This window comes from Corvus hawaiiensis, chromosome Z (genome assembly GCF_020740725.1).
Source record: "Corvus hawaiiensis isolate bCorHaw1 chromosome Z, bCorHaw1.pri.cur, whole genome shotgun sequence".
Taxonomy (NCBI): domain Eukaryota; kingdom Metazoa; phylum Chordata; class Aves; order Passeriformes; family Corvidae; genus Corvus; species Corvus hawaiiensis.
The window spans coordinates 55,588,000-55,608,541 of NC_063255.1; the positions used below are offsets into that span (position 1 = coordinate 55,588,000).

The window sequence follows — 20,542 nt, forward strand, 5'->3', positions numbered from 1 at the left end:
TCCTCCAGCCAGATGGAGGAAAGGGACAATAGCATCTACTGGACTGTGTGGATCCAATGGCCTGGCATGTCAGTCCCACAGGAGTATCAAGACTTAGTTGACACCAGCACACAATGTACCCTGATGTCATCGAGATATGTAGGGCCAGAATCTATATCCATTTCTGGGGTGATGAGGGTATCCCATCAGCTGACTATATTGGAAACTAATGTAAGCTTGACCAAGAAAGTGGAAAAAACACATTAAAACTCGTCCAGTATTCTTGGCACAGGTTACCTCAGGAGGGGATATTTCAAGGACCCAAAAGGGCATCGCTGGGCTTTCTGGGTAGCTACTGTGGGGACAGAGGAAATTAGGCTGTTGAACACCTTACCTGGTCTCTCAGAGGACCCTTCTGCAGTGGGTCTGCTGCGGGTCGAAGAACAACAGGTACCAATCACTACAACAGTGCACCATTGATAATACCACTCCAGCTGGGACTCTGTGACCCCCATCCATGAATGATTCCTGAACTGGAGAGCCAAGGAGTGGTCAGGAAGACTTGCTCACCCTTTAAGAGTCCTATATGGCCAGTGTGCAAGTCCAGTGGGGAGTGGAGACTGACAGTGTACTACCATGGCCTGAATAAAGTCACACCACCACTGACCGCTTATTTGCCAGGTGTGCTGGAACTTCAGTATGAACTGGAGTCCAAGGCAGCAAAGTGGTGCCACCACTGACATTGCTAATGTGTTTTTTTCCGTGCCTCTGGCAGCAGAGTGCAGGCCACAGTTTGCTGTCAAGTACACCTAAAACTGACTACCCCCGGGGTGGACACCCAGGCCCACTCCTTGTCTTGAACTGATCCAGACTGCACTGGAAAAGGGTGAGGCTCCAGAACACTTTCAAGACATTAAGGATGTCCTTGTGTGGGACAACACAGCCGAGAAAGTTCTTGAGAAATGGGAGAAGATAATCCAAATCCTCCTGAAAGCTGGTTTTGCCATAAAGCAAAGTGACATCAAGGGACCTGCCCAGGAAATTCAGTTTGTAGGAGTAAAATGGTGAGATGGAGTCATCAGGTTCCAATGTGGTTAATAAAGTACCAGCTATGTCCTCACCAACCACCAAGAAGGAAATACAGGCTTTCCTAGGCACTGTGGGTTTTTGGAGAATGCCAACAGTCAGATTGCAAACCCTCTTTATCATGTGTCACAAAAGAGGAATGATTTCTAGTGGGGTCCTGAACAACAACAAGCTTTTGAACAAATTAAACAGGAGATTGGTTGTGCAGTAGCCCTGGGGCCACAAGATAAGATGGGAAAGATGTGCTCTACACTGTAACTAGGGAGAATGCTCCTTTCTGGAGTCTGGCAAAAATAACCTATGGGGACTCATGGATGAAGCCTGGGATTGTGGAGTCAGGGATACGAAGGACCTGAGGCCTACATCCCAACTGAAAAAGAGGTCTTGGCAGCATATGAAGGAGTTCAAGCTGCTTCAGAAGTGATTGGCACCAAAGAACAGCTCTTCCTGGCACCTCAACGGCCAGTGCTGGGTGGGACGTTCAAGGGGAAAGTTCCTTCAACACATCATACCACTGATGCTACATAGAGTAAGTGGATCGCTCCGATCACAGATGGAGCTCAAACAGGAAACCCAAATCACCAAGTGATCTTGGAAGTTACCATAAACTCTCCTGAAGGAAAAAATCTTGGATTATCATCATCATAAGAGAAAGAGATGGTGGCGTGCTGAGGAGATGAGATGATATAATCAGCTACCTGAAAATGAAAAGCAATATACTCCCTTCTCTGAGGGTTCCTGCTGTATTGTAGGGACAAATTGAAAATGGAAAGCTGCCATATGCAGTACTATGTAGCAAGTTGCAGCAGGTAGTGAGGGACAAAGTGGATCAAGATGCAGAGCTGGAAGCCATCCAACTGACTTTAGATGTCACTGAACAAGAGAAATGGCTAGTGCTCTACCTCTACACTGACTGATGGATGGTAGCAAACACTCTGTGGAGGTGGTTAGACCAATAGAAAAAGACTAATTGCAGTGCAGAGGTAAACCCATCTGGACTGCCGAATTGGGGGAGGATGTCATTGCCTGTGTAGAGAAGTTGGCTGTAAAATTGTGTCATGGATATGCACGTGTACTCAAGAGTCAGGCTACTAAAGAGCATTGCAAGAACAGACAAGTGAATTAAGCTGCCAAGATTAAAGTACCTGGTGGATCTGGACTGGCAACATGCGAGTGAATTTTTTCTGGCTCGGTGGGCCCATGATGCCTCATGCCACCAGGGAAGAGATGCAACATACAGATGGGCACATGGTCAAGTGGTGGACTTAATGATGGACACTATTTCCCAGGGGATCGATAACTGGGAAACATGCTCTGTGATCAAGCAGGCCAAGCAAGTAAAGCGCCTGTGGTATGGTGGATGATGGTCAGAATATAAATATGGGTAGGCCACATCGCACTCTGCAAATCTGCCAGAGTAAGCACTACGTGTTGACAATGGTGTAAAGAACCACTGGATGGCCAGAGATGCACCCTGTGGCTCATACCTCTGCCTGGAACACCATCTTGGGCCTTGAAAAGCAAGTCCTGTGGGGATATGGCACCCCAGAAAGAATTGAAATTTGAGTTGTACAACAGGACTCATTTCAAAAATAACCTCAGAGACCCCTGGGCCAGAGAGCACAGTATTGAGTGGGTATCATATTCCCTGTCATGCACCAGCCTCTGGGAAAACTGAACAGTACAGTGGACTGTTAAAAACCACACTGAAAGCAATGGGTGGTGGGACCTTCAAACATTGGGATCTACATTTAACAAAGGCCACCTGGTTAGTTAACACCCGAGGCTCTCCCAGTCAAGCTGGCCCTGCCCAATCAAAACCTCCACATACTGTAGAAAGGAGTCAAGTCCCCATGGTACACATGAGAAATGTGTTGGGGAACACAGTTTGGATTAGTCCTGCCTCAAGCAAAGGCAAACTCACTCATGGGATTGTTTTTGCTCAAGCATTTGAGCGCTCTTGGTGGGTGATGCAGATGGATGGGGAAACACGATGTGTACCTCAGGGGGATTTGATTTTTGAGTGGGAATAGTCTGTACTGTCAGACTGTGTATGTAATGTTGGTTGCTGAATGACCCTGCCACTGTGTGCCATAACTACCATGGCCAGTGAGCATGGACTGCTCCAGATACACCAGTCATGAGCTCATGATGCACCTTGCAACCACCTGACAGCACAGCAGCCCTCCTGCCCTGGAAGACATCTAGGACAGAACTCACAGGCATGGACTTAGTGAACACAACAGACATCGTGGAGGGACAACCATTGACAATGGAAATGATACCTATGCTTGTGTATATTTTTTAGTGTATATATCTTTGTAAATACTTGAAAGGTGTAGGCTCTGGCTATGATGTAGATGGTATAGAATAAGGAGTGGGTATTGCCCTAGTTTGGCCAAAGATGTGTGAGGGCAGAGCCTGGAGCCATGTGGGCCTGTCTAGACTGTTATTCTGTACCACTCAAATCATCGCTGGCAGGTGGAAGCCACGGAGTCTCACTTCCAAGATGAAGAGGTCATGGCTTCTGGTGGAGGAAAACAGGGGCAGTGCAGAGGTTTGGCAGCACCTCTCATTTTCTCCCTTTCTCTTCTTCACGTTTTCTCCCTCTCCGGGGGAGCGTGTGGCAAGTGGAATGGTGGGTTGGTGCTGGCCCTGACTGTAGGATTTGTCTGCCATTGTGGTTTTTTTCATTGTCTTGGTCTTGGGGAGAAAAAGTGCAGGTGTGGAAAGTTACTCTTTGCTTTCTTATCTCATTGGTGTTTCCATTAAGTTATCTCAACCCCTAATTTCTGTCTTTTGTTTCTCTCACCTGAGAGAGGGGTTGGGGAAGAGGGGAGCAGCTTCCAGGTGGGCTTAAAACCATGACTCCTTTCCAAAAACAAACCTTGAAAAGGTTAATGTCAGTTTCATGGTTTACCCCTAAACTTGCAGTTGTTACTGGGCTTTTTGTGCTTTCCTTAGTATCTACACACTGCTCACCTGCAGTCTTTTGCTGTAAGCAGCCTATTTCATATATAAGGACACACAAACACACAGACACACACTTGCTTTGTCCATTCCTTTTCTTTAAAGGAAAAGAAATAATCCTCCATATCCATTTCCGTTATCTTGCTTGATGCATTTTCAAAGCAGCAACTTCTTACTTTCTCCTCTGGTGGCTTTCATGCTGAGGGACCTCTTTTTAAATATATCCAAAACTACTTGATTATGCTTTAACATATAATAAAATATCAACCACGTCTGACTTTCTGTTGTGCTGTGACTACAGCCCATCATTCCTGCCCATATCATCTCATTGTTTGATTGTACTTGCCCACTTTGTCTTATGTTAGGCTCTTGTACGAGGCTGTCTTTAAGATTCTTTGATTTTGGGGAGAGGATTTGTTTACAGTGTGAAACATAATACAGCATAATAGTCTTTGGATAATTTTTGGAGGTGCTATGTTGTTACAAATAATACAGAATAATACATTTCCTTTTTACCAAAATACTCTCATTATGTTATCCTTAAAGTCAATGGACAACTGGTACCATTGAAGTAAAGTTCTCTTAGCTGTCTCACAAGGGTGCCTGGCAACCTTTAGGAACATGCTGGTTTTCATCAGGAGAGTTGGTATAGTGATTTTTTGTCTTTTTTTTTTTTTTTTAAGACTAAGGAATTGTTCTTTTAGCAAAGAATGTAAATAGGTTATGGAGATGAGTAGCCTGTTATGAATATCTTGAATATAGTGCAGACCATTACAGTGAAGCTCAGAAAATGAGAAACAACCCCCCAAACTTGTTTTTATTTAAACTTTCCTCACCATTTGTTTTTGTAGCTCATAAAATTCATTCAAAATTTTCTTTTACAGGTAAAAGTGACCCGTTTTGTGTAGTTGAATTGAACAATGACAGACTGCTGACACATACTGTCTACAGGAACCTCAATCCAGAATGGAACAAAATCTTCACATTGTAGGTGTTTGTATTTAAATTGGGGAAATGGATGGGCAATGAGTTTTGGGCACTTTTTTGGAGGTGAGGGTGTTGGAGAGGGATAAAAAATACTTAGTGGTAGTTCTAAAGAAGAATAGTGATGACATACTGATATTTCTAAACTGAACATCTGAATGCATTTTGAGGATTAAAACCACCAAAAAAATTAAAGAAGTAGCATCATTTTAAACGTAAAGATGCCAGGTCTGTTTCTTGGAAACCAGGTATGAGTAATTCTATGCGCACCAGACTCCTGTTAGGTTCAGCAAGACTTTCAAGGGCCAAATCCAGTGTGATGGATTTGCCCCTGAAGTTTAGAGTGGGGGAAAAAAGATACTGTGATTATGACCTTCATTAAAATGTGGTTGTTAACTGTAAAAATCATTAGATAACTACATAAAGTTAGAAATTCTATTTGCATTTATGCTTCTCTGAATTATGATGAAATATTTCCACTTCTTGTTTCCATTTACCAGCTGCACTTCTCACAATACCATCGAGTATCATACTAGTACAATTCAGCTGTTGGGTAAAATGCAGTCTAGAACAGTTTATTGGGAAGTGATGCAATTGGTTCTTTTATCCTTGTGTTCTTTTGAAGACAGTAAAAGGCTTTGACAAAATAGAAAAAAAAGTCTTCCACAAACAAAATGTCCTTGTTGTTTGCCTTGCTCAATTGCCTTTTTTTTCTCCCTTCTCACTATCTGACTGTAATGTGACACCAACGAGTAGAAAAAACTTATCATTGCAGGTCTCACTGCTGCTGAAATCAGTAACGATCCTCTGCAAAATGAGTAGAAGCTTTAGTTTTGTGCACACTTAATTAATTTTATTGTGCATGAAAATGCTATATTTTGCCCTTAATCTCAAAAGTTAGTGTGATTTTAATTTTTGTTTTCCCCTCTAGATTTGTCATTCACATATTTAGCATCCACAGGTTTTCTTGACCTGCAGTGAGCTTTCAGAAAGGAATTCAGAACAAAAGAAAAAAACTCACAGTAGTTGTACTTTACAACAGCTTATTATTGTAATTCTCATTTCTGTGTCTGCAAAACCGTGCTAAATTGTTCATTAATATATTTATTATTATTTATTAATAGAGCCAGTAACTAATCATCCTCTACTTCTCGACAGTGTTCTCTGCTCAAGGAATTGCCTGGATTTGTAGAGGACAAAAGACTAATCAGAAATCAAATAGAAAACCTCTAAAGGCTTTCAAGGCCTTCGTTCTATGTACATTTGCATTTATCCTCAGATTTCATAACTAATTTTTGGGCTAGCAATCCCTCATCTGGAGGAGCATATTTTACTGAAGTTAAACTGCTTTGCGTGAATTTTTATTTCCTGGATCAGCCATTCAATCAAACATGAGTTTTCTCAAATAATTATTTTTAATCAAACAAGGAATATTAATTTTTCACCCAAAAAAGTGACATTTCTTGTGTGTGGCAATGGAGTATTTAATAGCTTGCAGTCTTTTTTCCTCAGTTGTACCTGAGAGATGCAATGTTCCATATTGTTTGTAATTTGTTCCATATTTGCTGTAATTTGTTGTGTATTTAAACGAGGATTTCCAAAATAAAGAGCTTGTTCTTAGTGCAAGGATATGCCCTTGTAGCTTGTAATTATTTCCACTTACAAACCTACAGGTTTCACAGTATTTGCAGTCAGAATTGCCACAAGGGTAGCAGCGTTTAAGAGTAGCTTTTAAAAGCTCTCAGTCCTTCTGCTAGTGGCTGTAAATTCCCCAGTGCTGCTCCTTCCAGGTCAGGCAGTGCAAACCCCAGGTAGGAGATTTAAAGCAACATCCTTCAGAAAAGTTCAATTGGAAAAGCCTTGCAGAGAGAGAGAAAGAGTAATCATTGGAGCCCTTAGAAAGCATTTTGGTTATATGCAGAAATGTCTCATTTACTTAAGTTCAGTTCTCCTCCATGGCTTGGAAAAATAGACAGGTATCTGTGCTAACCTTTTACAGTTTTGTCCTTGGTACCCACTGGTGTAAGTGACTTCTTTCTTCTGTGTGTACTTCTCTTTTTGTAGCAATATAAAGGACATCCACTCGGTGCTTGAAGTGACAGTTTACGACGAAGACCGCGATCGAAGTGCTGACTTTCTAGGCAAAGTTGCTATACCATTGCTGTCTGTAAGCTTCATTCACCTGACATACCGCTCTGAATTTTTCCTGCTGAAAGGGGGGAAAAGAGAAAAAATAAAAAAATTTGCAGCTCTGAGTCTGTCATTTCTCAACCAAGGTCTGTAATAAGAACACTAAAATTTTAACATACTCTATTCACGGCCATGTTGAATCCCATGATAGTTAATTTTTCCTGACAGACTCGGTCCTGGTAATGAACAGGTACTTGTCAGACTTGCCACAGTTGTTTTGGGTTCTCTGTCAGTTTCAGCAGCTGGGGGTCAGGGGTCACCGGGGGGGTGTATTCAGCAGAGACCGTGAGACAGACGGCTGTCATGTCCTTTTCCTGCAGATTCAAAATGGTGAACAGAAAGCCTACGTCTTGAAAAACAAGCAGCTGACAGGGCCAACAAAGGGGGTCATCTATCTTGAAATAGATGTGATTTTTAATGCTGTAAGTCTTAACTTTGGGTTTTTTTGTACTGCTAAAGAGTTCAGTTTCATGAAAGCTTTTGTTCCTGATTTGTAGAGAATTTCTGTCATTCCTCATTTTCTCTAAGCCTTGATGTATGCTACAGAATACTCTTCTGCCACTGCTTGGCACACCCTCTCTTTTTGTTGCTGTTGCTGCTGCTGCTGCTATTGCTGCTAATGTACAGAGCAGCAACTCTTGTCTCTTTGTATGCTTATGTGTCCTGAGCTTGGCAGCCATGACTTTGAAACATAGTAAATTCTGCGAATTGAAGCCTGCGTTATTAGTAAGGAGCAAGTGAACTTGAAATACTGACACACGTTTTAATGCATAGGTGAAAGCCAGCATACGAACTTTAATGCCAAAAGAACAGAAGTACATTGAAGAGGAAGACAGACTGTCTAAACAGGTAAAGAGTAAGGAAACGCTAATCCCTTCTAAAATCTGTAATATCAAGTGTGCACATTCAAATATCTGGTATCATACTGCTGAGAGTAGAGAATAACATTTTCATTACATGTTTACAAAAGAATATGATAGGTTGAGAAGTCAGAAACAAAATACATGGGTTTAATGTGTCTCCTCTATAAATTGCTGCCTAATTTCCATGAAATACATGAATAAGAACACAGTTGAAACCATCAGGTTTCACACATATCAGATTATTGCACAGGTGCATGTAAAATAAGTCTTGCATAAATTTTTGCTGTTAACTTTGACCCAGAAGTTCTCCATTTGTTGCAGGGTAAAGAGTCAGCATTCATTTAGCCAAATTTTAAACAAGTTACTTGAGTAAGGTTTGAATCAAAGGTGAAAGCAGACTAAAACTCTTTGGAATCCCAGGAGTAGGAAATGTCTCAACTCTTTTCTACTGGATATTTTTGCTACACATAATTTTCATGCTTTGGTAAAAAATAATTTAAACCCACATATTTTTCTTCACTTGAACTGCTTTGGACTCAGTTTTTCATGTTCCACAAATGATGAAACTTATATGGAGAGAATTGGTTGGACTATGAGAACAAGATTTTTGTTGTTTTCAGTGAAAAGTCAAAGGTCTCAGAACTGTTTTCTTTATTTCTGAAAGCTTGTAGATTTGAACATGGTTTAAATTACCTGCTGAATGAATTTTATATCAGTGTATGATATAATTCATTTAAAAAAACATTTCAAGAGGCAAAATCTTTATTTGCAATTTTGAGTAATGCAGTTACTAAAGCTGCATTTTGCACTACTATTCCAGCAAAGAAGCAGCAAAGCCTTTTACTCAATATTCATTATTCTTCCCACTTTCATAAAAGAAAATGGCATTGTGACTTCTGCAGATGGCAGGAAGAGTGATCATTTTCTATGCGATTCAGCACACAAATTCTTCACTGGTTTGTTCACTTTTTGTGGTGAAGTGTGTTGCCATTTTAGAGGATCTAAGTACATTTTCCTGAATCAAAACCTAGAACTCTTATTTCTTACATATATATAATTTGAAAGTATGCAGATTACTTTGGTAAATACTTAAAACAGTGTTTTCAAAATACATTACCACAGACATTAAATGATGCAGATATCTTAATTATATTAGAGCAGTAATGTTGCATGGTTTCAGGTTAGTGTCCTGCAGCATCATTTTATTTTAAAAGGCCAACATTTGTTAAGAAAGGCTTAATAAAACTGAAATCTAACTAACAAAATAATTTGTGAAATTTTTCAAGTGGCATTTTAATGCTGAACAGTTTTTATACCATATAGAATTAAATTCAACAAATACCAGTTGACACAATTAAAAATTCTCTCTCTTCCAAGTCTCAGATTTTAAACTAACTTGCTCAATTTGTGAGCTAGAGAGCTTAATATTTTCTCAGCCTTCACCCAAATTGAGACAGTATTTTTAGCATGAGCGTCTCCTGAAACACTTGAATGTTTGAAATGAAAAAGAATGAAAAATATTTTCATTCTTTCTTCTTTTTAACAGCTACTGTTAAGGAACTTTATCCGGATGAAGCATTGTATCATGGCGCTTGTTACTGCTGTGTGCTATATTAGCAGTTGTTTTGACTGGGATTCTCCACCAAGAAGTCTAGCTGCTTTTTTGGTATGATATTCTTTATACTATTTTTAATCATCACAGTGTGTTTGTGTTCTAGACTGAGAGACAATACTGTGTAGATGTGGAGGTTTCTATTTAATTTATTTAAAACTTTGCATTATGATGATACCATAAGTCATGTTTATTCAGTTTTTTAAAAAAGCAATTAAGTTTAAAATGTCACACAAACAAGATGGAGTGGTTTTTTAAAATTTATAACTCTATATATATAGTATAAATGTAATTGCTTATATAAGTTACAAGCAGGTGATCCAAATCAAAATAGAGTCAGTGAACTATGGATAATATATTTTAAGCTTCTTGCAAATTACTTCTGTTAAATTTTGTTTGGTCCCCTTGTATATTTAATAATGAATCTTAAAGTATTTTTGTTTATTAATTATTCAAAGATGGTGTTCCTAGATAAAAAAATCCACCAAAATAAAAAAACCCAGCTTCAAAACCATTAATGCAAACAAATTAACACCTTTTAGTCAGCAAGCTCTGGTCATAGTTTTTAGTGAATGGTTTTTAGTTAATTTGTTTTTAGCTATTTAGACAAATCTGCTGTTTCTTCATGAACATTATCTTCATTAGTATTAACCTTTATTTTTCTGTTAAATTTTGAAAATTCCAAGCATAACTGTAGATTGCATTGGGTTACCCAGATAAATATCTCTTTATTTTGAAAATCATAAGAGCTACTAACAAGGCCAGATTCCCAATTTATTTTTTTGATTAGAATCCCACTAGGAGTAAAAATGTATCCATGGACATACTTTCTGGATTATCTAAATTTATTAAATTGGCTGAAATACTGAGATTAGGAGCCTCTCCACCATGATTATGAAAAGGGAAAGGTTTTGGTATAACTTTGAGTAATTACAGACATCGTCTGGTGACAGTACTTTTTACCTGGGTGCCTGAAGGTCAGGTGCCTCAATTTTGGAGAAATCAAACCAGGCATTGGAGCTGGCTGTGCAGTGAAATGGGGTAGTTGGGTGTGTCACCAAGTCTTGCTGTTTTGCAGAAAGTTTCTTGTTCCAGGGGGCTCCATTTGTACTGTGTCGCTTGTTAAACCACCTTGTGCCTGTCAAGGATGGCAGCACGCTGTCGGTGCTTGGTTACCATGTTTGTTGGGAGTACAGGAGATACACGTGCTCTTCAAAGAATCAGGGGTTTGTACTTGTACTGATGTCTGTAGTAATGGCACTATGTGCAAAGATTAAATACTGTTTACTGCAGAAAGGCAATCTCTGATTTCGGTTAAAAGTTATCAACGCTTCATGGGAAAATGCAAGTTTCAACATAAAACTCAAATGTTTATATTGCTCTTACTGCTCCAGTTAGTAAGCATTCATCACTCTAAGCTGTATTTTAACATGGATATGGAACACTCAGCTGTTGCCAGCAGAAGAAAGGAAAATGGAGAGACATCCTATTCTTTGGGCAAATTAATTTTCTTTTTCCTATGGCACATTGCTGTGGCCAAGGAAGAAGTTTTGTTGCTGTTAAACTGTAATTTTTTCTGGTCAAGAAAAAAATCAGTGTCATAATAAGTAGCAGTACATAAAGCATAGAATTTGAGTAGGGAGGTCAATAATCAGTATGTATTTTTCTTAGAGTGTATTGCAGTAGAAACATGTCCCTGATTATATTTTTATAAATATATTCATATTTTTCATACCTATCTATATATAAAAACATATATATCAAAAATCTGATTTTCTTGGTTTTCTCACAGTATTTGTTTTGCTATGTAGGTGTTGCAGTAGATTTTTATGTTTACATCAGTGCTGTGATAGTACAGATGTATTCCTGTTCTGCATCCAAAATGCATCCTGTGCTTTTTGACCTGATGCTATTCTCTCTAAGGATTAAATATTCCTCTGTCAGGCAAAAGAAGTTTTTGCTGGCCAAGTCAAATATATGTGAATTTTTATCATGATTATAAGCTTTGGGTTTAGATGGTTTCTGGACTTTCGTAGGCTCTTGAAATCATGAGAGTAATCCACTTGCTTGTGTTATGATGAATTATACTTGCACTAAGGTTACATTTGAATTTAATAGAGTGTATAAAATAAATGTACCTATATGTTTCATTTTCATCTCTTTACTATAATACAAATTATATCTCCTCTTGCAGTTGTCTCCTAGAGGTTAGAAAATGTCACAGTGAAATGTCAGTGCCAGAAAGGAGATGAGAAACAGGCTGTTCTGGAGGTTTTCAGCTCTTTAGGCAGGCTAATAAACAACGTACAAGAAGTAAAATTTTAAACTAACCATTTCTTCTATCCTTTTGGATTTGAAAATATACCATGACGGGTACATCCTGATACAGATTTACAGTCATTTCACGTAAGTTGCATATGTAGGGGTTGATATTTCATATCTCCCAATGCCCCATGTCCTTGGCATTACAATTATGGATACTTTTTTCTAGTACCTTACCATGTGGCTTTTCTTTCTGATGGGGATATGCAGGACCACAGGTGAAGAAACTGGACAAATAGCTCAGTTTTCAAAAATGTAATTACTGAGATAGATCTGGAAGGGAGAACTACTCTTGGAAACCTACAGAAAACCTTGATTAATATGATAACTATAGTAAGCTACAGTTACCTGCTTTATATGCCTTGTGCACTCTTCACTGCAGTTCTTTTTAAAGTCATTCTCCTTGGAGAGTCACTGTTAGTCACCAAGGCTAACAGTGTTCATTGAAAGGGCTTCCTGATTATTTATACTCTTGAGTTTAGCTGTCTCAAACTTTTACATTATTTGGGACACTTTAGGTACAGAAATGCTGTATTAAAGTTTTAGGATGATTCTTTCTAAAATCTGTCCGAAGGCATCAGCTCAATGACCAGTGTTGCCTACGCTGTACATAGAGATACAGAAACTTGAAGTTAAGTTTTCAGTGTTCTAGATTATGCATTTCCTCAACTAAACAATATTTACCTGCTTCTGTTAAACTTCATAAGCTCATTACCTTCACTGGGGATTTTGTCTGAATGACTTAGGATTTTCACTCCATTTCTTTTTTCTATGATTTGGTAATTCACAGCAGAAGAAAAACTCCTTCCAATATATATATTTTTTATACTTTTGTGCTGATATAACTGTGATGTATTAATAGCTGTTATTTTTCTGATACTGAAAGATATTAATAAATAAGTCATGAACCATAGGTTGATCTGGCTAGCATATGACTTTGTCTTAGAGCAGTTAGAAAATTCTATATTCTCTCCTGCTTTTTTGTATTTATTTCCTGTTTAATAAAGGAAGTGCGTAGCAACAATATTAAGTCAGTATTTCAGTTCCAGAACAGCTTTATTATATCACATGTCTAGAGGCTGATCAAGAATGTGTTATGTACCTATGTTTATGCTTCTTGAGAACCTAAACACAGTGGGGAAAAAACAGAATGTGTAGAGAGCCTTTGCCATAAAATCACGTTTTTCTCTGTTTAAAACAGACCTTTGCAGTATTTAGCAGTTAATTTTTTTTTTTAATTTGGTAATTAATATGTTACATTTCAGGCAGAAGAACTGTAGTATAAAGTGTGCAAAAGTGGATGTTTTTTCTTCAGATTAATCCACTGTGGGCACTGAAATGTCAGCTAAATTGGTCCTAATTTTGATCAGCTTCTGACCAGACATTTGTGGTCTTATAGATGTCAGTGGGCGCAACATGAGGGGAAAAAGGTGTGTATTCTTTTTTCCAATACTAACATTTCTCACTGTAATGAGCAGAAAAATAATTGGACAATAGAGCTATCAGTAAAAGAACACACTTCAATGTGAGTCAATGAATTATTTTATGGGACTAACTTTAATCTTGAAGTGTGATTGTAGATAATTTGTGCTACCATCTGTCCATTTGGAATTCTTTTAGCCATTTCAGTCATTATAGCGTAAGTACTGCTGTGTTTAACATTAACATTTGATACACATTTAATTTCTGTACTGCTCTGTGGTCCTTAGGGAGCTTTACTCTAGTGCTACATGAGAGAGACAAAGTATTGATCAGTTAACATTTCAGCTATGTATGTTGCAAAATTAATGAAAATGCCAGACAAAAATGTCAGAGTGCACAAAAAGGTAAAATTTAAATTTGGAAGTTTAATGAAAAGTTTAAGATGCGCATTGTCAAAAACATCCCCTTGCCTTTAAAGTACTTTTCATAACTGAGTAACTAAAGAGAACCACATATTTTACTTGGAGGATCACTAAACATGAAATATGAGGGAGTATATCATCTTCAAAGTGTTTGGTATCCCAAAATGGCCTTGGTAAAGTACTTAATTGCCTACTTGAACATTCAACTCTTACTCATAAAATAAACTTCCTTTCTCACTTGGAAGCTGAGTGTCCTCACCTGATGAACACACATGTTAGCCTCAAATTAAAGCTTCTTATGAACACGGTCTCCTATACCTGTTCTTCTTATTATTATTATTCTCTCTTATGCATACATAGAGAAAGTACTTTTGTTCTTTCTCAGCCTCTCAAATATTGATAAAATGACTCTCCCTGCATCCAAGTCATTTGTCAGGTCTAACTCACCTTCACTTTGTCTTCTAGCATTACAGAATTCATGTGTGAAAATGACATAATAGTGTCCCTTGCTTTTGATTAAGTGTTAGTTCTCTTGCACATACGCCATTTAGTTGTGGAGGTGTCACATCAATTAATTGAAAAGGAAACAGGAAGGAAATGAGACAGTAAAGCAATTTTGTCAATTTGCTTAGCTTTTCCCTAATAAAAGGGGAAGCAATCACTACTGTGTATTTTGGAAGCAATGCTCACTCAAAGATGAAAGACAAAGATTATGTTTCCAGAGAGACTTCTTGTGACACCATCAGGAGTTGGCACACATTTGTCCTAATTATTACATATTTTCCTTTTTTTCCCAGACTGTAATAGTAAGAGAATCAGAATTTTCAGATATATTAAAAACTTGTAGATGATCCCATTGTGGATACCATTATTGAGGATACAACCTTCAAATTGTTTTTACTAAACCTGGGTGAAAAGTATCATCAAATTATCTTTGCCACCTCTTGTCTAGAATTTGAAATTTAAGTAAGTGCTGGTAAGGTAGTTGCAAAAGCTTTTTTTATCTCCCAAAAAAAGCCTTTCCAAAAATTGTTGTTGCTGTCAAAACTGCCTGTTCTCCAGAGATTTACAGAGGCAAAGTAACATCACAATGGCAAGGCCAGGAACAAGATTCATTTCTGATGCAGGTTACACATATGTGTAAGAGTCTTTCAGCTTTTTGTCATCTGTATCCTCATCAGCAGTTTAGAAGAAGAAGTGGACCAGACTGCTGTGGGGTTTGGTGGGTTTTTTTTCAAAATTAAAGCAGACAAAAAGAAAAGTGTTCTAAGTTCTGTTTCCTTTTTCCTAATTTTCTATATATCAGCAGAACTAATGTTGGACCTCTGCAAAATTACAGTGAAATTTGAGATTTTTTGCAACACTTAGCTATACTTTGTGCCAGGTTTTAGAAGGTGGAATAGGAAAGAAAAAACCAGCAGAACCTGGTATATATAACCATAGAGATACATTAGCTATTAATACTGAAAGAACATACCAGCACCAGCTGTGATTTAAAAAACACTTCTTAACTATAACAAATGAGGAATGACACTGGTGTGGAAAAACTGGTGTCATCAGTCCACATCTTTTGTTTCACAAATTGTGTGTTTGCAAATCTGAGACAAAGAAAGACAGGGGAATATTTATATATGTAAAAGCCTCTTTTAGTATTTTATTTTGTTTATAAAAAGTCACTTTCATTTGACTTCCTTCACAGAGTGAATGCATACTTGCATTTAGCAGTGAGATTTATTGCCAAAGCACAGACCTGTGCTGTTTTCAGTAATGTAGAGCATCCTGTGTACTGCCCAGCTGCTGTCCCAGAAGAGTATGTGTCTGTCTTAGGTTCTCTGTCATTTCTGCCATCACCATCCAGGTGACTGGGGTGCCCACCCAAGGTTGTCTAAAATGGCACTAACTCTACCTTTAAGCACTTTAATAGCTCCCCATGGTGTTTATTTTACCTGCATATATATTTTAGGTACCTAACTAGATGCTGTTCTGTGTTTCTTCATAATCTTAAGGTGCTAAATCTCAAAAACACCTATGCTGTGTGGGGAATTACTTTCCTTATTTTGTAATATCAAACAGGAATAGGCAGCAGCATAAAGCAACAGTATCCCAAGTCTTAGACTTTGCCTTTAATACCAGACCACTTTTCCCACGTATTTTCCTTAGAAAGCTGACAGTATTCTGAAAGTATTTATCAGATCTTTTCACATGCTATTACAGCTGCATACACCAAAAGTCTGATGCACAAAAATGTGTAGAAGTTGATAAAAACTATTATTTACTCTACTGTATTTAGGATTACCTAAAATGTTCTAAAAACAAGGTTAGATTTCCTGCTAAGGCAGTGATGTGACTAGAATTCTGGGCAGCCAGTTTGTGTGAGTTGCAGTCTTGCTCTGCAGTATGTTTCTCATAACCCGAGGCAGCCCCCCACTGCCTGGTGTTACTGGAAGAGTTGCAGAGTGGACCATTGGGTCCCCAGAGAGGGCTTGCATTGTGTCACCAATTCTTACTTGCACTCTCCTCTTCAGTGCATAAACTGTCCTGAGTGAAAAACTGCACTTGAAGGAATTCAGACATCATTGATACTGAATTTGGGTGATTACTAAATAGTTTGGGTGTTCTAAAGTAGTTGTGTATTCTATCATACTCGGGTTCCCTGAGGTGCTATTTCACAGTCATTGCAGGTGATCTTGGCCATTTAACTTCCATGACTTAGATACTGCACATGTCTGAGTTATAAGATACCTTTTCATCATCTTTTAATGATGAGTCATATGAGAACTGGCACATTATAAAATCATGTTACAAAGAGTGTTTTACTTCCTTTTTATTTTAGTAGCAATAGGTATTACAAAGGTTTGTTTTGAAGTGAAAGAACTGTAGGACACACTGATTTCACTGGGCCATTCAGTAGTTAAAATAACATAATATAATGGTTTTGCCAAAAGTTGCAGTGTAGTAACAAAAGAAGTAGGTATGCTGTGTTTTGGTAAGAAAAGCCCAAGTAAGGTAAATCAGACAGAGAAGCAATGTTTCAAACTTTTGAAAATACAGTGTGCAAAAGGCTTAGAAAGGACAGCATATTCAGAAGTTAAATTAGCAGTTTCTTCCAACTGCTCCTTAAGGAATTGTTGGTGTACAACTATAAAGTTTGTTTAGCAAAGTAGTTTACTACCCTGTAAATTAGTTGTTTGTTTAGTACGTATGGAGCTGGTAGGTGAGGATGTAAGTGTCTGGGTGGAAGAATTAAGAAAAAAAACATTTCCTTTCATGTACTGGATTTTACTGGAGTAAAAACACTTTAGACAATTTTATAACATTTCAAATATGCATAAGAAATATATTTGTCTTGCTTATATTGTTTAACTCACAATTTTATAATTCCAGTTTTATAAATTCACTTTTAGTAGCTGAATGGGAAATCCAGGCTGTTAAAATAAAAAAAACCTTAGAGCATATTTTGTGTCTGCTAGTGCCACATATGCTACATGACTAATAGTAATTGCTTTTATTGGTGATGCAAGTAAAGCCTCTGAAGAAAACAAAATCCTAAATAATCATTGCAAGAGTCATGTGAAGTTTTGTCCCTTTTTCCTAAAAAATGAGTGTCTGCTGCACATAGCTTTATCCTATGTTTTTGACAAAAGAGAGATACTGCATGCTTTCCATTTCAAAAATGTCTGGTTTGGACCAGCAAAGGGTTTGAAAGCTTCTTTCATTCTTGGAAATCTCTGGTGGGTGGTGATGATGTTTGTGGTGATGATGATAGCCGAAGCATGAGGCGGACTTCAGTGCAAGAAGCTTTGTTTCCAGTAGAACTCCACTGAGATTTATGTAGGAAAGTCCTGTGAAAGCACTTGTCTTTTACAATTGTTTTTTGTCAAAGTTAGGGAAATTTCTTTGTGACAGAGTGTGAAAAAGCCATAGCACTAGAAATTGTCCCTTGCTTGGGATAACAAGTCTGTGTACTGAGCAGACGGTCTTAATGTCAAGGGGACAAATCTCTGAAGTGTGATGTTACAGAAAAATGTTTAAGAAGTTTACAAATGGTGGATATTTTTACTTTTCTTCTAAATTATGTATGAGTTATAAAGCAGTTTATTAGCATAATTTTTGTTGTATAGTTTCAGTTAAGGGTAATGAAATTTCCGTGGAGGTTGTTTTCCATCCCTGAAAAATTACAGTTAAATCAAATTTTTCCAAAAAAACGATGCTTTCCTGAAATGCTTTTTAAAGTGCTCTTCCTCCGTCCCTCCCAAGGCAGCACCTGTGGATCTCAGTGACAAGGATGAATCATGCAGATTACTATCCAGACAGAATGTTTTCTTAAATTTCTCAATTAAAATTGTGGTTGTGGTTTTGTAAAGAAAATTATCTTGTAGCTTTAGCCATGTTACTGGTAAAGCCTGCATGGCCTACCTTGCACAGTAACATCTTGACCTGGTCATGGCAATATAAAGAGGAGTAAAAACTGCCTCAGAGATCATTTTAGTTAAGTGTCAAAGCAAGAAACAATGTTGTCTAGATAGTTTTTTAATGCATGGAACACTCAAGAGTGTGGACAGAATGCTAAATTTTTACGAAGTGTCATGATTAAGTGACTTCTGCAGGAAAGGAGAATTTCAGTTGATCTTGAAGTAAAAAGCCTGTAAATGTCATAACCACTTGTTCAATAAAAGCAGCATCTTTTGTTTTTTATTTTTAACTTATTTACTTTTCAAAAGAACAAATATAGGTCTTTATACCTGGAATCTGCTTAATACTTTGCAATTAACAAGGCTACATAATTTAAAAGCAGTTTATTTTGGGTTCAGTGGTAGATTATATTTATTGAAGGGTAAGTATTAACACTTACCAGTAGAAATAACTAACATTGTGACCCCAATTGTTAATGAAAAAAAAAAAAAAGGCTGCAGCTGATACTGAATAGACTTACAACTGTATGGCAGATCTGTGTGTTTGTACATCTCCATGAATAACATCTACTTTATTACTGTAGCTCTGAAGTTAAAAGAAACCAACTACTTTCCAGGGATATAAGTGTTCTATGGAAGACCCACTGATTTTCAAAAATAAAAAATTGACATAATTTAGTCTTATTTATTTGGGACTGACCACTACTCTCAGAGCTGTTATTAGCACTGTGAAGTTATCTGTTAAAACTGGTATTATGTAATTGGAACTTCTGGTATTTCCTTACATTTCTCCTCAGTTCTTAATTGCACGGTTTCTGTTTAGCTGTTCTCGCTCTGTTTCTTTCTGGTGCTCATTTACAAGGCAGAGAAAAAATCTTTTATCTCAGACCAGAAGGCACAGGTGCATGTATTTGAATCTTTATTTTCCAATGACAAATTCTTCGTTTACCAGGAAAAATGTGTTTTTAAAATTAAAACCAGCTAATTCCCTTGAAGATGAGTGATCAATACTGTAAGGGATACCAATAATGCTTATTTTAAGCATGTTTTCCCTAAAAAAAAAAAAAGACTGAGTAATCTTTGCGTGGTATACAGTATTCTTTTTGCTCTTTTTTCTTGAAGAAGAAATAGTACCAGTAGATAAAGAAGACCTTTAACATGAGTTAAATTTAAAAGTAGGTATTTTTAATATTTGCCACCATATTAATTATTACTTGCTTAAAGCACCACTGTTGGCAGAGGGATTCTGAGTTAATAAACACATCATAGCATTAGTATATAAAACACAATATACTTTTCCCAAGACAATGATTACCATCATAAGACCACATTAACAGCACTTAATGCTTATTCCTTAAATGCACTTGATTTTCATCTGTTGGAAATAGTATCATAATATTGTAGCAAGTAAATATGGAAATGTACTGGAACGATTTATTTTACAGTAGAGGTAACTAACACCTTGTTAGAGCTTTGTTTCTGTATTGTATTACTCTCTTCATAGCACTGCAGCTTCACATCAGCCTCAATAGGGGTTTTAATCCTGAATATTAACCTTCTTTAATACAATTCCAGTGAAACATATTAAAAAAAAAATTATTTCTTCATCGCAGTCTATTAGGTGGAACATTTGGAAAATAACTTCGGTGTGCTGGTAGGTCTTTATAATGTAGTATTTTCACATTCAAGAATTGCTTTGGCTGTGATTTATGGCGTTTTAACCTTTTAAGACATTTCTGCTTTGCTCCAAGAGTGCTTCAGGTTTTTATTAGCTACTTTGATTTCATCAGTATGAGCAAGATACAACTCTATAAATTACTGGTTCACTGGAACATCAGAGTTGAGAGCTCCGTCAGCCCCATCCAGTGGATGGTGGGCCAGTCTGGAGTTACCTACCACAGCCTGGGCTGCCCACCCAGGTCAGGCACCCTTCTGCCTCTCCACTGGAGCACCTGCACACCTGCAAAATGAGCCATGCCCCATTCAGCCCTGCAAGAACAGCTCTATTGTTGCTTTTTCTGAGGGAAAATTATTCCAGTTCTACTTCTGAATTAAAAGCAAGGCTGTTATTACTTAAAGGATGTTAGGCCTCACTGCTTTTTTAAGAAAACAAATTTGCTGTAACTTTATCTGTAATTTAGTACCACTTAGGTGCAAATAGAGGCTACATTGTTTAGAATACAAGGCAGAAGTAAGGGTTTGTTAAAACCATAAAACAGTTGGGTAACTATTGTATTTCCAAAAGCAGCCTTATCAAAGTCACAGGCTAGGTAAAAAAAA

At 37.5% G+C, this 20,542-nt stretch overlaps 1 protein-coding gene across 10 annotated transcripts in view; it reads left to right on the forward strand.

Annotated features, from left to right (window-relative positions):
- MCTP1 (multiple C2 and transmembrane domain containing 1) overlaps window positions 1-20,542 on the forward strand; it is a 238,543-nt gene that overhangs the window by 119,806 nt on the left and 98,195 nt on the right. For all 10 annotated transcript variants that reach the window (XM_048291238.1, XM_048291240.1, XM_048291243.1 and 7 more), the window contains exons 11-15: window positions 4,920-5,022; window positions 7,084-7,186; window positions 7,530-7,631; window positions 7,984-8,058; window positions 9,619-9,738. In XM_048291238.1, the coding sequence (XP_048147195.1) occupies window positions 4,920-5,022; window positions 7,084-7,186; window positions 7,530-7,631; window positions 7,984-8,058; window positions 9,619-9,738 (503 nt within the window). The remainder of the gene's footprint in view (window positions 1-4,919; window positions 5,023-7,083; window positions 7,187-7,529; window positions 7,632-7,983; window positions 8,059-9,618; window positions 9,739-20,542) is intronic.